Consider the following 17,845-nt stretch of genomic DNA (forward strand, 5'->3'; position numbering starts at 1 on the left):
AGAAACACAGCACCAGCTCCCTTAAATTCAGCCTCCTCCTCAGGCTTGAAGAGACTTGCGGGAGTGGTGACTCTCATCTGCTCGAAGATGAACCCACTGTGGACCCTCCTCTTTGTGCTCTCAGCCCCCAGAGGTGAGTGTCTCTGGGTCAGACATGGGCACGTGGGGAAGCTGCATCTGAGCCCACGGGTCACCGTGCTTCTCTCTCTCCACAGGGGTCCTGTCCCAGGTGCAGCTGAAGGAGTCGGGCCCCAGCCTGGTGAAGCCCTCACAGACCCTCTCCCTCACCTGCACGGTCTCTGGATACTCATTGAGCAGCTATGGTGTAGGCTGGGTCCGCCAGGCTCCAGGGAAGGCGCTGGAGTGCCTTGGTGGTATAAGCAGTGGTGGAAGCACAGGCTACAACCCAGCCCTGAAATCCCGGCTCAGCATCACCAAGGACAACTCCAAGAGCCAAGTCTCTCTGTCACTGAGCAGCGTGACACCTGAGGACACGGCCACATACTACTGTGCGAAGGACACAGTGAGGGGAAGTCAGTGTGAGCCCAGACAAAAACCTCCCTGCATAGGGGCCCGTGACCACCAGGGGGCGCTCAGGACTCAGTACAGAGCTGAGCCCTGGAGCAGGTGCAGAAGAGGCGTTGGGCGGTGGGGGCCTGGGGGGGATTCTCCTCAGAGCTTCTCTTTCCTCCTCCTGCCCAGGAACCGCACCTCAGACCCTTTTCTGTGTCCTGGTATTTCCTTGTGGTTTATGTCGCTCTCAGAAAACTGTGTTTATATATATTTTAATTTTTCCTTGAAGCAAGGATAGCATTATGCAAACACACACACACACACATAATACTAAACAGCTAAAATTTTTCACCTTCATTTCTCTTCTTTAAAAGGAACTCAGTAAAACCTTTGACTCTCATGTTATTTTCAAACGATTAAGTATCCTGAAAGGAAACTTGAGATATTTAAACACTTTTAATCTTCATTTTGTTTTTGTCCATGAAGAAGGAAGAGACTCAACCTCCTTCTTTCTGTCAAACTGCACATTAGAATCTGCAGCAATCAGTGTCAAAGGCTCCAGTGTCAGGGGTCCCCAGGGCTGCATATGCAATGATTCTCATCATTCACAGGTTCTGTACTGAAAATTCACCTACATACTAGCTTTTATTAGTGTCTTAACATAAACACTGTTACCTTGTGTCCTTATATAGACATTGACAGTTTGGCCAGTTCACTGAGTCACTCAACACACACACACATTCCAGGTGAGGTCAATCCGGGTGATACCATCTTGCCTCAACATCTCTGAAGTCCACACCCCATTCTAAGCTTATCCGTGGATCATTCATAAGGGGAAATACAGAGGTGCTCAGGTGGATTTGTCCCTGGGGTCACCGTGGAGCCCACCACCATGGGTCCTCGCTCCCATCACAGTGACCTTCACTGGCACAGGGAAAGGAAGGAGGAGATGTGCTGGGTTCAGCCCTGAGGAAAGACCCAAGGACTGAGACGATGAAGGGCTGAGCTGAGATGGGCAAGGGGCAGGAGGTGGGGGCCATCAGGGCGGAGACTCTGGCCTCAGAAAGGCGGACCTGCCCTGGGATCTGGTTCCAAGCCATCTGATAGACACACTGCTTGCCCACACTTCCTCGCCAACCATGTAAATTCAGAAGGCGCCCGTGGGGATCCTGGGATGACCAGGGTGAGTGTGACCACAGCCTCTCTGTATTCACAGGAATAGAGCTCCTCAATGCAAATTCCTCTTCATGCTTCAGGGTAAAATCCACCCCTGGGCTGTGAGAGCTCACCCCTCTCTGCTCACACAGGATGGAGGTCTCAGTGAAGGCACAGCTGTTGGGTAGAAAACGGGGCCTTGGGGTCTTCTCCTCTGCCTGGTGACAGCTCCCCAAGATGAGGGTCTCAGGTGCAGACACGGGTCTGTGGGGATAATTGTGACGGCAGGTGACTGACAGGGACGGATTCTCCTTGTCCCCAGCTGGCCTGTCCCAGTGCAGCTGAGGGGTAGGGTCCAGAACTGCTGAAGCTCTCACTGACCCTCTCCCTCACCTGTGCCATCTCTGGTTGCTCCATCACCAGGGGTTACTGGTAACCAGTACTCCCTGCAGCTGAGCTCTGTGATGACCAAGGACACGGCAGTGTGTTGCTGTGCAAGAGGCCCAGTGAGGGGAAGGCAGTGTGAGCCCAGACACCAGCCACCCTCTGGGGAATCCATGACCACCAGGGAGAGCTGGGGACGTACAATTGTGTGTTGCAGGAGCAGGTGCAGATGGTGATTGACAGCTGGTCTCCTATCAGGAGGCTTCCTCTCCTTGTAGCAGTTTATCTGGGGAACTTATCTGCATTCATGACTCTTAGGTACCTCCTCAGTCTCTGAGGCAGAATGATGGTTGAGAGAGGGGACCATATCCTCACCGCACGAAAGGCACGGTCTCTTAGGGTTGCTTCCCCTTGTCACTTAGGCCCGTTCTCTGGACATTTGGTGTAAGCTCGCTAAGTCCACAGGAGAGGCTCTGTGTGACTAAGCAGTGCGGCTCAGCACAGCAGGGCCACTGAACGAGCTAGCCAGCGGTCAACAGTGTAAGTACAGCTGGATCAGACAACAGAGGTGTATAAACCCAGCACCAGGGAAGAACCCCCCCCTTGGTGGTGCTAACTGAACTGACACCTCACTCACAGCATCAGCCATAGTTCTCTCCACGGAGACCCAGCGGGATCTCCACGCCACCTGAGATAGAAGCTGAGTCTGCTGACACCACGCTCAGATGCAGGAAGATGAAAAGTTTGTGTCATCTGTGTTTCTGCATCTACGTTTGTGGTGTCCTCAGACTCACCTTCTACATCAACCTGGGGTGGGAGTCCCACTGAATTTCCATGGAGAAAACTATGATTAATGCTCTGAGTGTGATGTCAGCTCTTTGAGCACCACCGAGGGCATTCCTCCCTTCACTAATTGACAGGCTCTAGTAGGTGCAGTAACTTCTGTCATTTGGGTGGTTTTACGGCAGATAGAGGACACATACTAAAGGGAAGCTTGTACTTGAAAACCAATTCTTACTTGATATCCTCAGCTTTCTTGTCAAGCTATGAGCCACCAGAAGTTCATATGAGGACAAGTCTTTAAACGAGAGAGTACAATACCTCTAAGGAATATACAGAATATTCCATGATGAATAAAGAAGCCATTGTGAGCACCGTCTTCATGTTCAGGCATCCCTCCTGACTGTCTCATGGAACAAACACTACCTTTAGTTGATGGAATTGACTGATTTTAAATCACTTTTGTCCTAATATATGCATGCTGGTCACTCCAGTCATGTCAGACTCTTTACCACCCAATGGACTGTATCCCATTAGGCTCCTCTCCATGAAATTTTCCAAGTAAGAATACTAGAGTGGGTTGCCATGCCCTTCTCCAGGGCATCTTCCTGACCCAAGGATCAATCCTGTGTTTCTTACATCTGCTTATTGGTAGGCGGGTTCCTTATCACTAGCGCCAACTTGGGATCATTATGTGAGTCTCGTTCAGCAGAAATCACACAAAGAGAAGTGAACAGAGTAAACAGTGAGAAAGTCAAAGTTGCTCAGTTGTATCCAACTCTTTGCGACCCCACAGACTATACAGTCCATGGAATTCTCCAAGGAAGAATACCGGAGTGAGTAGCATTTCCCTTCTCCAGGGCATCTTCCCACCCAGGGATCAAACCCAGGTCTCCCAAACTGCAGGCAGATTCTTCACCAGCTGAGCCACAAGGGAAGCCCAAGTATACTGGAGTGGGTAGCCTATCCCTTCTCCAGCAGATCTTCCAGTCCCAGGAATCGAACCCTATATTGCAGGATGATTCTTTACCACTGAGCTATCAGTTCAGTTGCTTGGTAATGACTGATTTTTCACAACCCCATGGACTGCAGCATGCCAGACTTCCCTGTCCATCTCCAACTCCCAGAACTTGCTCAGGCTTATGTCCATCCAGTCGGTGATGCCATCCAACCATCTCATCCTGTCTTCCCCTTTTCCTCCTGTCTTCAATCTTTCCGAGCATCAGGGTCTTTTCAAATGAGTCAGTTCTTCAAATCAAGTGGCCAAAGTATTGGGGCTTCAGGTTCAGCATCAGTCCTTCCAATGAATATTCAGCACTGATTTCCTTTAGGATAGACTGGTTGGATCTCCTTGCAGTAAAGGACTCTCAACAGTCTTCTCCAACACAGCAGTTGAAAAACATCAATACTTCAGTGCTCAGCTTTCTTTATGGCCCAATTCTCGTATCCATACATGAGTACTGAAAAATCCATAGCTTTACTAGACGGAATTTGGCCAGCAAAGTAAAGTCTCTGCTTTTTAATGCATTGTCTAGGATGGTCAAAGCTTTTCTTCCAAGGAGCATGCTATCAGGCAAGCTTGAACTGATCTATCGGGGAAGCCCAAACAATGAGAAAAATCACAAGCCAATGAAACAAGGAGCCCAGATGTGGGTGGTCCAAGGTTTGGTGAAGTCAGAAGTTCATGTACCTGGAGAGAATGAACAACCTTCCACATGGCACACCCACATGTCAGCCCCTCCCCCAGGGGACCCCCTCATGTACGGACGTGATGACTGCATTCCCTGGTCACACGGGGACATGGAAAGGGGCTGGGAGAAGAGAGACAGCTCCTCTGAAATTACCTCAGGAACCCGGAATCACTGAGAGGCGCTTTGTCCTGCCTTCTGACTAGAACTGGGCCACCAGGACGTGACAATCTCCGCACCATGGTGCTTTCTGAATTCCAGCCTCTTGGAAGAGCTTTGGAATCTGAGCCTAAAATAAATGCCCTGCTGAGTCCTTCATCCCTTTCTCTCTATGTTGGTCAAGTCTGTCCAGGCTCCTCTGACTCTTAGTGACATTGGATTTCTCCTTTGCCTCACAGGTCAAGGACAACCTCAGCTGGTACCTGCTGGTTCCTGCATCAAGAGGTAGTGTGTGAAGAAACTGTGATTTCCACCATTAAAGCAAGGAAATTCTCAACACCAAAAGTTTCCCTGGACCTAACAAAGTCCTAACATTACAGGGCAATCCCCCAGCACAATACCAGAGAGGTGGGCAATCCACAGTCCAGGGGAGATCTGCCCAGGAATGCAAAGCTTCAGGAGGAGCACCTTCAGGGTAATTACTACCAATTCCTGCAGGACCAGCAATAACCACTGTAAGGATGAGAGATCCTGGAGGCCACAGCCCATGGTTTGTGGGATATAACTCCACAAACATCCAGGTCTTCAAGGTGAGTGTGCATATTTATCCCTTCAGGACACCTGACGGACAAAGGGAAGGCCAATGCTGAGAAATGTTAACACCTATCCAGAAGGTTCATCAGGCAGACCCTCCATAAAAGAGCTCTTCCCCCAGCTTCTCCTAGGAGGTGAACAGAAATTCTTATCCACTGCAGACCTACAGAGGGGGCATATCTCAAGGCTAAGAGAAGGGACTGGACCAGGGCACTGCAGCCCAGGAAGGAGTAGAACGAGGATGGACCAATACTAAAAACCCTGGGGACGCTCAGAGCCCAGACCCAGATCCCCTGAGTCATGGGTGTTCAAGCTCAACAATGCAGGTAACCCCTACCCACCTGTGACCCCCAGGGACCTGGCAGAGCTACGATATGCAGCCTCCTTGAGGAGGGGAGCTCGTGTGCAGACACCACAGCCAGACAACCATCAGGAGCCAGGGCGCTGAGGCTCTGGTACCCATGGCTGGAGACCAGGATTGGAGCACCTCACTACTGGCCTCAGACCCACTCTCTCCTGCCTGATCTACATGGCTAGTATCCCTCTCCTCTCTTGGGTATCTGACATGCTCAGGAATATTTATGAAGGTTCCATCAGAGACTCAGAACAGGGGGAAGCAGGCTTGTCACAGGGTCCTGCTGGAGGACACGTGGCTGACTCAGCAGTGGGTCTATCTCCCCACTGACACCAGGTCCTGAGGTCCTCAGGCAGGTGGTCAGGAGGGATGGAGAGAAGCAGGATGGAGTCTGAGGACGGATGCACCCCGAGACCATTCTGCTGAAGCAATGTCCTGCCTGGGGACACGCACATGGCTGGCCTAGCTTCTCTGCAGGGTGCTGTTGTGGCAACCCTCTCCAGTGTTCCTGCCCGGAGAATCCCATGGACGGAGGAGTCTGGTGGGCTACAGTCTGTGGTGTCTCAAAGGGTCAGACACGACTGAGGTGACTGAGCATGCTCACCGCCCCATTCCCTGGGTGAGCACTCCCTCAGGGCAGCCTCACCTGAGTCAGCTGACAAGGGCTGTGCCTTGTCCTCCTCCAGCATCTCAGGTGTTTCCTCCCACAGGTGTGGGCACTAGGAGCCCCTCAAGTGTTTGTGCTGTGAATTCTCAGGGGCGATTGCGCTGTTTCCAACAAGGGGGCTCGTCTAGACCTTCTTGTGGGGCCCCTGCAGGGTCCAGGTGCTGTAAGAACAGGTGAGCCTAGAGTGAATTGTGAGGTAGGTGCATTGGGCATCGAGCCCCATGCTTCTGCATGCAGCTATCCTGTGACATGATGTTAGCCCACGGGGGTTCCAGGAGGCCAAGGGACCCCAAGTCCTCGAGAGCCTCTGGACTCACTGTGAGTGTCAACTGCATCAGTGCCCCTGCAGCCCCAGGGCGGCGACGTCCAGGTGTTCTCACAAACTCCTTCCTTGGGGTCTCTCTACAGAGTGCGTGCGTTTATTGAGGCTATTTCTAGAGATGATTAAAAGAACATGCTGTCTCTAGAAGAATACTCTGAAGATGGAACACAGCCACTTAATACCAGACTAGAAACACTGCTAGGACTGCCCTGTGAGCCCAGGCAGGGGGTGCCCAGGACCCCAGTGCAGGGCTGCTGCCCAGGAGCATGTGGGGAGCGGCCAGGAGTCTCAGAGAGGGAGTCTTCTATTTTCACTGAAAACAATAACTAGCAGAACAAGGACTGGTGACATTGAATATTGGGGCCTGTTGGGAATACACAGCTCGGTGAGGCCATGAGAAGTACATGTGTATATGTCTGTGAGTGTGTGTGTGAGTGTGTATGTGAGCATGCAAGTCTGGATGTGTTGCATGTTTGTGTGTGAGTGTGTGCATGAGTATGTATATGTATTAGTATATGTATGTGTGCATCTTTGAATGTGAATGTGTGCATGTGTGTGCCTGTGTTTGTGTGTATGTGTGTGTGTCAGTGTGTGAGTGAGCATGTCTCTGTTTGATTGTGTGTGTGTTTGTGTGTTTGACAGATGTGTGTGTGTGTGAGACAGGTGTGTGTGTGACAAGTGTGTGTGTGACAGGTTTGTCTGTGTGTGTGACAGGTGCGTGTGTGTTTGACGGGTGGGTGTGTGAGTAACAGGTGTGTCTGTGTAACAGGTGTTTGTGACAGGTATGTGTGTGTAACAGGTGTTTGTGTGTCTGTATGACTGTGTGACAGGTCTGTGTGAGACAGCTGTGTGTGTGACATGTATGTGTGCGTCACAGGTTTGTGTGTGTGTGTGTGACAGGTGTGTGTGTGTAACAGGTGTGTGTGTGTGACAGGTGTGTGTGTGTGACAGGTGTGTGTGTGTCTGTATGTCTGTGTGACAGGCTTGTGTGTGACAGGTGTGTGTGTGAGACAGGTGTGTGTGTGACATGTATGTGTGTGTCACAGGTTTGTGTGTGTGTGTGACAGGTGAGTGTGTGTAACAGGTGTGTGTGTGTGACAGGTGTGTGTGTGTCTGTATGTCTGTGTGACAGGTCTGTGTGTGACAGGTGTGTGTGTGAGATAGGTGTGTGTGTGACATGTATGTGTGTGTCACAGGTGTGTGTGTGTGTGACAGGTATGTGTGTGTGTGTCATGTGTCTGTGTGTGTGAGACAGGTAGGTGTGTGTGTCTATGCAAATACCCAGTGGTGGCTGACTTTGGCGAAACACACTGATTAGAGCTGAAGATGTCTCTGTGGCACTAATGGCTGGTTCACGATGGGGACTGTGTCCTCTGGGGCGGGTCCTGCAGTGGAAGAGCTCTCTGTGCACAGGGGTCAGGGACCTGGCAGGACACATGCCCTCAAACAAGCATGAGGACACGGACACACACCCACTGAGCATGATCATGCATCAGAAGACTACTCCTTCCTAATATCGCCCGTGTATTGAGTGTAAAGTTTTCAGCCTCAGAACATGCAGGTGACCTGAGGTGTCCTAGGTTAAATACGGATATTCTGAGCCCTGAGAACATCACCCAGAGCAACACTGGCTCTGCACAGCAGTCCTGGGAGCACAGCCCTCACCAGGGACTGGAGCTGGACAGTCCTCCTCCTGGTGGCCTTGGCTCCAGGTCAGGGTCATCCCGGTGCTGCGGTGAAGGAAGGGACAGGGTCCAGTCAAGGGGGTTCATGCACTTCTGTCCCCTGTCCACAGGTGTGCACTCCCAGGTGCAGCTGGTGCAGTGGGGGCTGAGCTGAGGAAGCCTGGGGCCTCAGTGAAGGTGTCCTGCAAGGCTTCTGGATACACCTTCACCGACTACATGCACTGGGTGTGACAGGCCCCTGAGCAAGGGCTTGAACAGATGGACAGATTGACAGCAAAGATGGTGGAGCAAAGTATGTGCAGAAGTTCCAGGGCAGAGTCACCTTGGCTGCAGACACGTCCACCTGCACAGTCTATATTGAGCTGAGCAGTCTGAGGTCTGAGGACACGGCTGTTTATTACTGTGTGAGACACACAGTGTGAAAACCCACATCCTGAGGGTGTCAGAAACCCTGAGGGGCAGGGCAGCTGTGCTGGGGCTGATGATGACAGGGATGATTGGGTTGGGGTCCTGAGAAAAGTGGGTACAAGCATGTGTTCACTCTTACAGGAGTGTGTCCACTGTCAGAATTTGTGTTCATCATCAAAGGAGTTGGGTGTTCACTCTCAGAGGACTGTGTTCCATCAGAGAAGTGTGTTCGCTTGTACAGGAGTGTGTTCCCTATCTGTGGAGTGTGTTTGCTGTTACAGGACTGTGTTCACTGTTAGAAGAATATGTTCATTTTTAGAGTGTGTTCCCTGTCAGAGGTGTGTGTTCACTGTTACAGGAATGTTTTCCATACAATAGATACTCTGTCAGAGGAGTGTGTTCCATACACTAAGCACTCTGTTGGAGGACTGTGTTGTGTACAATACACACTCAGTCAGAGGAGTGTGTTAAGTACAATACACGTTGTGTCAGAAGAGTGTGTTCCGTAAAATAAGCACTGTGTCAGAGGAGTGTGTTCCGTACAGTAAACATTCTGTAAGCAAAATATCAGCACTGTGGGGGGAAGCGTCAGTGCACTGTACAGACATGAGCCCCTGTGAGGTCTCTGTGTGGACCCGAGTCTTTGCCTCAGAGCCGTGGCTCCATCCCACGTGAAGTCCAGCTTCATCTCCATGCAGATGTGTTAAGTCGTCTGCAGGTGGTTGAGCCTTTTGCAGCCCCGCCCAGGAGTGAACACCCCTTTTGCTCTATGTCATGTCCAGGACCTGGTATGTTGGGATCTGGGTTCCAGCCATTCTAACTGTGCAGTGGTACCTCACGATCCTTTAAGCATGCAATCCCTGATGGCTTGTGATGTGAAAGGACTTTCCAAGTGCTCACATGTCAGCTGTCCATCTTTGGAGGCAAGTTCAGACTTCACCCATTTTTCACTGGGTTGCTTACCTTCTGTTGTTCAGTTATGAGTGTCCATGTGCATTCATAGCACAAATTTCTTACCAAATATGCTATTTATAAGTTATCTTTCCAGCCTGTGGATTGCCGTTAGAGTCCCTTAACAGTGAGTTCAGAAAACAAGTGTTTTTCATTGTGATGCTCTCCAATTTATCAGTTTTTCCCCCATGGATCATGCTATTGGTCTTACGTCTAAAAATTGTTGGCAAATTTAAGGGCACCCAGAAGTTTTCCAAGTGCAGCCCTGCCCCTCCCTCAACAGATGGAGCTGAAGAGGTGGGAAAATCAGGAATATGGAAGAATCCTAGATCCATTGACAGCTTTGTCCTGTGTGTGTGTGTATGGGTGTTCAGTTGAGTCTGACTCGTTCAGACCCCATGGACTGCAGCCCACCAGGCTTCTGTGTCCGTGGGACTTTTCCAGGCAAGAGTACTGGAGGAGGTTGCCATTTCCTCCCTCAGAGGATCTTCCCCACCCAGGGATTGAACCCGTGTTTCCCACGTCTCTTGTGTCTCCTACATTAGCAAGCAGATTCTTTACCACTGCACAACCTGGAAAGCCCTGTCCTAACTATAGTTTTCCCCTTTCCAGAACAGCCTATAAATGAAGTCACACAATATGTAGGCCTTTAAGACTGCTTTCTTTCACTTCTCCATATGCATTTAAGGTTCATTCACACCACCCATGGACAGTCAAGAAAGGAAATTAAGAAAGTATTCCATTTAAAATTGCATCTAAAAGAATTAAATGCCTAGCAATAAATTTAACCAAGGAGAGGAGAGACATGTGCACTGAAAACCACAAAACCTAAGACAAAACATAAAACACGGAAAGAAATGAGACTCCATGCGTGTTCAGTTGTAGCTGACTCTTTGAGATGCCCTGGACTGTAGCCCTCCAGGCTTCTCTGTCCATGGGATTTTTCAGGCAAGAACACTGGAGTGGGTTGCCATTTCCTCAGGCGGGGCATCTTCCTGACCCAGGGACCCTATTTCTCCTGACAGTCTTGACTGCAGCCGAGGCCCCATGGAGCCTCCCCTCCTGCGTCTCCTGCACTGACGGGCGGGGTCTTTGCCGTGCACGTCACCTGGTGCGCACACATCTGAGCTCACAGATGGAACAGCTTCTCCACATTGTAGGACAGCAAGGCTTCCCCGAGTCACTAACATGACCAGTGAGGAGCAGAAAGCCACTGAGTAAGAGGGCAGGGTTTCCCTTAGGGCTGATGGGAGCCCTCAGGACCCGGAGTGAGGAGGTGGCTGCTCAACTGTTTGGTGTCAAATGGCTAGTTTCATGACAAGTGACGTTTCCATCCACTAAAAAGAAAAGATTCCTAGATGACCCTTCAGGGTTCCATAGCTCGTTCTTCTATTCTTCCCATGCACATGTGGACCACGGGCGGCCCACTCTTCCTCTGGGGAAGGACACCGTGCTTGCCTCCAATTCCAGCAGTCATGGATGAGGCTGCTCCAGCCGTTCGTGTGCAGTCCTGTGTGGACGTGTTTTGGTTCACTCAGAGGCACTAGAAGCATGCTTGCCGATCTCAGGAGAAACGTGCTGATATTGCTCAGTTGCTAAGTCGGCTCCGTGAACTGCAGCACACAGGGCCGCTTGTCCTCCACTACCTCCTGGAGTTTGCTCAAACTCACGTCCATTGAGTTGGTAATGCTATCTAACCACCTCATTCTCTGCCGACCCCTTCTCCTTCTGGCCTCAATCTTTCTCAGGATCCTGGTCTTTTCCCATGAGTCAGCTCTTCACATCAGGTGGCTAAAGTATCGGAGCTTCAGCATCATTCCTTCCAGTGAATACCAGGGTTGATTTCCTTTAGGATTGACTGGTTTGATATCCCTGCTGTCCAAGACACTGTCAAGAGTCTTCTCCAGCAGCACAGATTGAAAGCATCAATCCTTTGGTGCTCAGCCTTCTTTATGGAAAATGGTAACCCACTCCAGGGTTCTTCCACAACAACCTTACAAATAGTATGAAAAGGGTAAAACTGTGTTACCTTTCTTCGAAACTGCCACACTGCCTGCCGATGTGACTGGATCAACCTTCTTTCCACCAACAATGATGAGCTTTTCCATTGTCCTTCTCACTGGTCAACAGTGGGCATTGCAAGACTGGTGGGTTTTAGCCATTCTAACAGTATGGCTAAACAGTGGCCCTGCATGTGAGGAGAGCTCTTAGGGAGGGTCTGGATTTTCTCTGGTCCTGATGCTCTCAGACATCTCCCCTCCATACCTGTGGGGATGGACCCTCACTCTCCTGAAAATCCACTGCACTGTGACCTTCACAGAAGGGGAGTGGTCCCACAGAGAGCACAGGTCTCGTTACAAGCACGGGGTTCCAGACCCCCGGCCCACCACAGAAGCTCTGTCTCACACACACCAGAATGGGCCGAGAGGCCCTCCCAGCCCCAAGGCCCCTCCGCGATGCTCACAGGTCAAGCTGTCACCTCAGTAGCAGCCCGGGTGGTGGGACGATGGAAGGATGATGAAGCCCCCTCTGCCTTCGGAAATGCATCTGGTGCAACATGCAAGTGTCCCTGTTCCCAGTATGCTGTCCTGTGGAAGCTGGAGGGGCCAGCTCGGGGTGAGTGTGTGAGACGTGCCCCGATAGACCCCCATCCTCCTCCACTCCTGCTCTGGCCATGTCCAGAGAAAGGGCTGGAGGTCAGTGGGTGGCAGAACCACAAGGCCAACCCTGGCTGGCAGAGGTGGTGGCCACAGGAGTCCTGGAACAACGTCCACCTCTTGGAAATGTCCCATTACACTCTCCCCTTTTCCATCAGGCAGCGGGCAGGCCGCTCTGTGGGCGCCCCCACGGCCCTGCCTCAATGGGCCTAGCCAGGATCCCCACGAGGCCACCCCAGCACCTGTGCACTCCCCACACTGCATCTGCTCCCAGATGATGCCTCACACACAGTGTCTCTGCTCAGGGAGCAGGTGACCGGGGGCAAGCCCTCTGGGCCAGCACTTTGGTCCTTGTAGGTCAGGAGCACCCTCTCGATCACCCCCTCTGGGGACAGGGACCAGCTCCCTTGTACAGGATTCCCTCCAGCCCAAGAAAAGATCTACAGGACTATTCCCCTACCAGACCTCACCCCAGCCACCCCCAACTTCTGAATAACGACAGCTTCTGTAAACCACGTGTGCAGGGAACATAGGAGCTGGTGATGCCCCTGGTGGCCACATGCGTGTGCTCCACGTGTTCTCCACACCAAGCCCTGACGTCCCCACCATTACTACGGGGACCACACTGCCAGAGGGAAGGGGACCCTGTGTATGGCAACTGCAGGTCTGGCTTAGGCGCTGCCCTGCTGTGGCCCCCTCAGAAATCCCAGGGGTCCCTGGCCTTTACTGGCTCTCCTGCCACCTGTGGGCATGTGATGTTTGCCTCCTTCTAAGGTTGTGCCTGTTTCCTCCCCAGCCCACACTCAGGAGGCTGACACGACCTCAGGAGACCCATGGAGCCAACTGGGCTGCTACATACAGCCAGAATGAATACCGATCCTTTTCACACCCAACTCGAGAGCTGCCCTTATCCCTGGTGGAGCCTATTGGTCAGCAGGTGTCCTCCCACACTCTGAAGAAGACAGGGTGTAGGTACAGAAGGGTGGAAATAGTGGCCGGGTACATCACATCTAAGCCAAGTGAACTTCCTGAGACTCCTGTCTTCTGTTGTTGTCTCTGGGGCTGATGCTCCGCACGGAGGACCATCCAGATGGGGAAGATGGAGACCCTGTGGACAGTAGGAGCCAGGCTCCACGGCATCGGCAGCCTCTTTCGGATTGACAGCTCATCTCCAATTGCACGTCTCAGGGACTCGGAATACCACAGGGCTGCCAAAGCACTGTTGACCCAGTTATCACCACAGAACTTCCCAGGAGCACGCTGGCTGCCAGAGCCCGTACAATGCACACCCTGTGTTCCTGCAACCAAAAACACTACGCCCAGAAATCAGAGACGCACCTTCCTGGGACATCGTCCCTGGCACGCGCCTCCCCAGTGACAGCCGCTGCTGTGCAGGGCTGAAGGCACATGCAGTGCTCTGTCCTCTACAGTATCCAGCAGGTAAAAGCAAACACCTTCCCCACCTGCAGGAAGTACTCCCTCTGACCGTTTCTGCAAATGGTGAAGAGGACCTGAAGGAGTCTGTGACTCCCCCAGGATGACAGCAGGCACTGACACTGAATACAGAGCCAAGAGGAAGGGGGCAGGGCTCCCGAGCATCAGGGCCCAGAGACATGCCAGAGCCCACCCTCCTTCTGCTCTGCTCGCCTCATCACAGGCCGATGCGCTGAGGGCCAGGAGTCGGGGCCACGAGTAGCGGCCTTACTGGCAGAGCCAAGAGACAGAGCAGAGGGCCGATGAGAGTCCTCCTGAACCATGTGGCCTGGAGTTTGACTCCTGTTTCTCTTACAGTGCAGAGACCGGGAGGTGAGGAGGTCGAGTGCTAAAGTGCTAAGGGCCACAGGCTGCTGCAGACACTTCATGCTTCCAGCCAGATTCTGAATGGAGGGCTCAGGTTCTCATCCCCTGCAGCCATGCCCAGCGGGGCTTGGCCAAGGGTTTCCTGTGAGCTGACTCTCGGGCAAGGGGGCAGGGTTCAGGAGACAGCCACTGCGTGGGCCACCTCCCTGTAGCGAGCAGCTTGCAGTCAAGGCAACAGAACACAAACGTGAAAGGGAAGGAGCCAGATCCGACCTGAGTCAGATTGTTCTCTCCCAAGACAAGAAGGGAAAAAGAAAACAGACCAACGAGCAAAATGCAGCAGAGGGCACCCTCTGTTGATACAGAATTCTCATATTACAGATGAAAGTGAAATCTTGCTTTTGATTCTGCCCTGTGAGTGAGTTTCTGTCCTCTGTGGATGGCTACAAAGTGGTGTAAAACTGCCTGAAATACTTCCTCGCTCCCCGTGGGTATCATGCGGCCCCTGGGTCCACAGAGGCACAGGCGAGAACCATCCCCTGCCGGGAAAGAGCCACACAGAAGGACACGAAGGTCACCCGGGGGCTCGCAGTCAGGCCTGGTTTCTGGTCTCACCAGCCAGGGTCAGCAAGAATCACAGAGAGCGTCCCAGAGGAGAGTGGGGAGCCTGCTCCTCAGGGGGCCTAAACGAAGCTTCCAATGAAAACCAAGAGGAACACGCGGTTTGCAAGTGACCTACCTGCTAATCGGAATGAGACACACCCAATTATGAACTTTTAAAACACTTTCAACACCTACAAATGTTAAGTGATGTGAGCAATGTCTGGTTCCAATCGCCAAAGTAGAAGGAAGTGGTGCTCGCAGGAGGGAAAAGAGGCCTGTGCAGGAGGGGGCCTGGCAGCTCCAGGGGGCACAGCGGGGGCCCGTGAGCCGTGTTGCAGATGTATGTGGGGCGTGCAGACCGCTGGAAGAAGGGCTGGACGTATGGAGTGGAGACAGGCCTCTGCTCCCCTCCCCTGCCCCTCCCATGCTGCACTCGTGGACACAGCCTCCCCCCTGCCCAGGTCAGCCCCACTGAACTGATGACCAGGCTTGCCCAGGGCCTCGCCCTGTGACTGTGACTCAGTCTCTGCAGATGACCCGCCCAGGGCTGGACGCTGGCAGCCCCGGCACCCTTTGTTCTCTGTCAGTGTCTCCTCTGACGGCAGTGGCCTCAGCACGCGGCTCAGACCTGGCTTCTCTGTGGGGCCTCGCCTTCTCTGTCCTCGCTGGCAGACATCCCTGAGCAGCGCCCCCATGCCGGCAGAGGGCTGGGTCTCCCTGAGGGCAGCCCTCTGGCTGCTCGGGCTCTGTGCAGTGCTGGCCCCTGTCCAGTGCTCTCCAGACCGTCCCTCATGGCACTACATCTCCACGGAGGTGGTCATTCCCAGGAAGGAGCTGCACCAAGGCAAGGGCGCCCAGGTGTTGGGCTGGCTCTCCTACAGCCTGCATTTTGGGGGACAGAGGCACGCAATCCACATGCGGCGCAAGAGGCTCCTTTGGCCTGGATACCTGATGATGACTCCGGATGACCAAGGAGTCCTGCAGACAGACCACCCCTTTGTCCCTGAAGACTGCTACTATTTTGGCTACATGGAGGAGATCCCTTTCTCCACGGTCACCATGAACACATGCTATGCGGGTCTCCAGGGTTATATGACGTTGGATGACCTCACCTACGAAATCAGCCCCCCAAGCATTCTCGAAAGTTTGAGCACACTCTTTCTCAGATGGTGGCAGACGCCAGCACAATGGGACCGATGCACAGACCGGGGTATGAGGAGGAAAGGGACCCTCTGCTCTCTCCAGCAAACATCACTGCAGCCCCCAGGATGTCTAGTAAGCTGTATATGTTTCATGAAGCACTTATGAAAGCACTTATGTCAGTCTACTAATGCATTTTACAGAACCATAAACAATGTGTCAAAAACTGTTCAGTACATGGTGGATGTGGGCAATATCATTGATGCAGTGTATCGTGGTCTTGAGACGAGGTTTTATATTAGCGTCATGCATGTTTACGATGTTAGGGACCCAGTCAGCACTGCGTCTCTCAGACCACAGAGTGCATACTTCCAGTTCTATTCAAGAACCTTATATCCTGCTTTTAAACCACATACAGCTGTAGTCTTTAGCACAGCTGAACCGCCTGACGGTGTCTATGTTCCAGGCCTGTATAGTTTCTGCCTTTCAGGTAGTTTGGTGCCAATTGCTACATCGGGGAAAAATACCCTAACGGTGGCTCTCTATGTGTGCTTTCTAATTGGCAGAAGTATTGGTCTGTATTATGACTACCCAGACTGTGTTTGCCAGAGAAGGACCACCTGCATTATGAATGGCTACCAGTCTCTGACAGATGCTCTCAGTAACTGCTCCTATGGGCATTTACAACATATAGTTGGCCGTGATATAAGCTCTTGTATGTTCCACCTTGAGCCGGTATATTACAATAGATCGATGACACACGAACGTTGTGGAAACAAAGAAGTGGAAAATGAGGAGCAATGCGACTGCGGCTCCTTCAAGGACTGCTACAGCAACCCATGCTGTGACAACCTCTGTTCTTTCACTGAGGCAAGTATTTGTGATGCAGACACATGCTGCACAAACTGCACATTCTCCAAGCCCGGGACGCTCTGCAGACCCATCCGGAGTATGTGTGACCTTCCTGAGTACTGCCGTGGGATAAGCAAGACCTGCCCTAGAGATGTTTTTATGCAAGATGGAACGCCGTGTGGTGAAGAAGGGTACTGCTTTAAAGGAAGCTGCACTGACCGCAGTGTGCACTGCAGAGAAATCTTTGGTCGAGGGGCTTTGAATGCTCCGGATCAATGCTACACTTTAAACAGAAAAGCTTACCGATTTGGATTCTGTAGAAGAACATCTTGGTCTGTCCGCTTTATAGCTTGTTCACAGCGGGATCAGCTTTGTGGAAGGCTGCAGTGCACCAATGTCAGTTTCCTGCCTCCGCTGCAGGAACACGTTGGATTTCATCAAACGCATACGTTAGAAGCCTTGTGTTTTGGGCTGGACCTACACCGTGGGCAAGGAGCAGTTGATTATGGCCAAGTGAAAAACGGTGCCCTCTGTGCTCCTGGAACGTACTGTTTAAACACCTTCTGCAACGGTTCTGTTAGTCAAATGGAGTATACGTGTTTCCCTCAGAAATGCAACTCCAGAGGAGTTCGCAACAGTGAAGACAACTGCCATTGCCACCTGGGCTGGGCACCTCCGTTTTGCCAAAACACGGGTGACAGAGGGAGTGCAGACAGCAGACCCCCTACAAGACTGTTTCGATCGGTACCATATGACGAAACAATTTTAGTCTATGCGAGACTGGTGTTCGGTCGCCTGTATGCCCTTATAGCTGCTGTCCTCTTTGGTGTGGCCACAAATGTAAAAACTATCCATACCAGCAAAATTAAGGAAGAGACAGTGCATCCTGTGTAAACCAGCCTCCTGACCCCTGCACAACTGCAGGGGAGGTAGGAGGAACTTCTGAGAAGGAATCAGTGATAGACAGTAAAGCTGAAGTCTGCAGCAGACAGGGGTGGGGTCAGATATCAGGAGGATCAGCATTCTCACACCAGGTCTCTTCGATAGGCCGCTGATCAGAACTCTGAAATAAATCTTGAAAAGCATACATAGGTGTCCTCTAATATCTTGTATTCCTAAGAGCCCAAACTGA

The 17,845-nt window shown here is 52.0% G+C and overlaps 1 gene segment (V, D, J or C); it reads left to right on the plus strand.

Annotated features, from left to right (window-relative positions):
* On the plus strand, positions 1 to 826 carry LOC123465206. The segment is given in 2 exon segments: positions 1 to 133; positions 216 to 826. Coding segments are annotated over 2 exon segments (642 nt in total).
* The last annotated feature ends 17,019 nt before the right edge of the window (positions 827 to 17,845 follow it).

The sequence above is a fragment of the Bubalus bubalis genome, chromosome 20 (genome assembly GCF_019923935.1).
Source record: "Bubalus bubalis isolate 160015118507 breed Murrah chromosome 20, NDDB_SH_1, whole genome shotgun sequence".
In the NCBI taxonomy this organism is placed as follows: domain Eukaryota; kingdom Metazoa; phylum Chordata; class Mammalia; order Artiodactyla; family Bovidae; genus Bubalus; species Bubalus bubalis.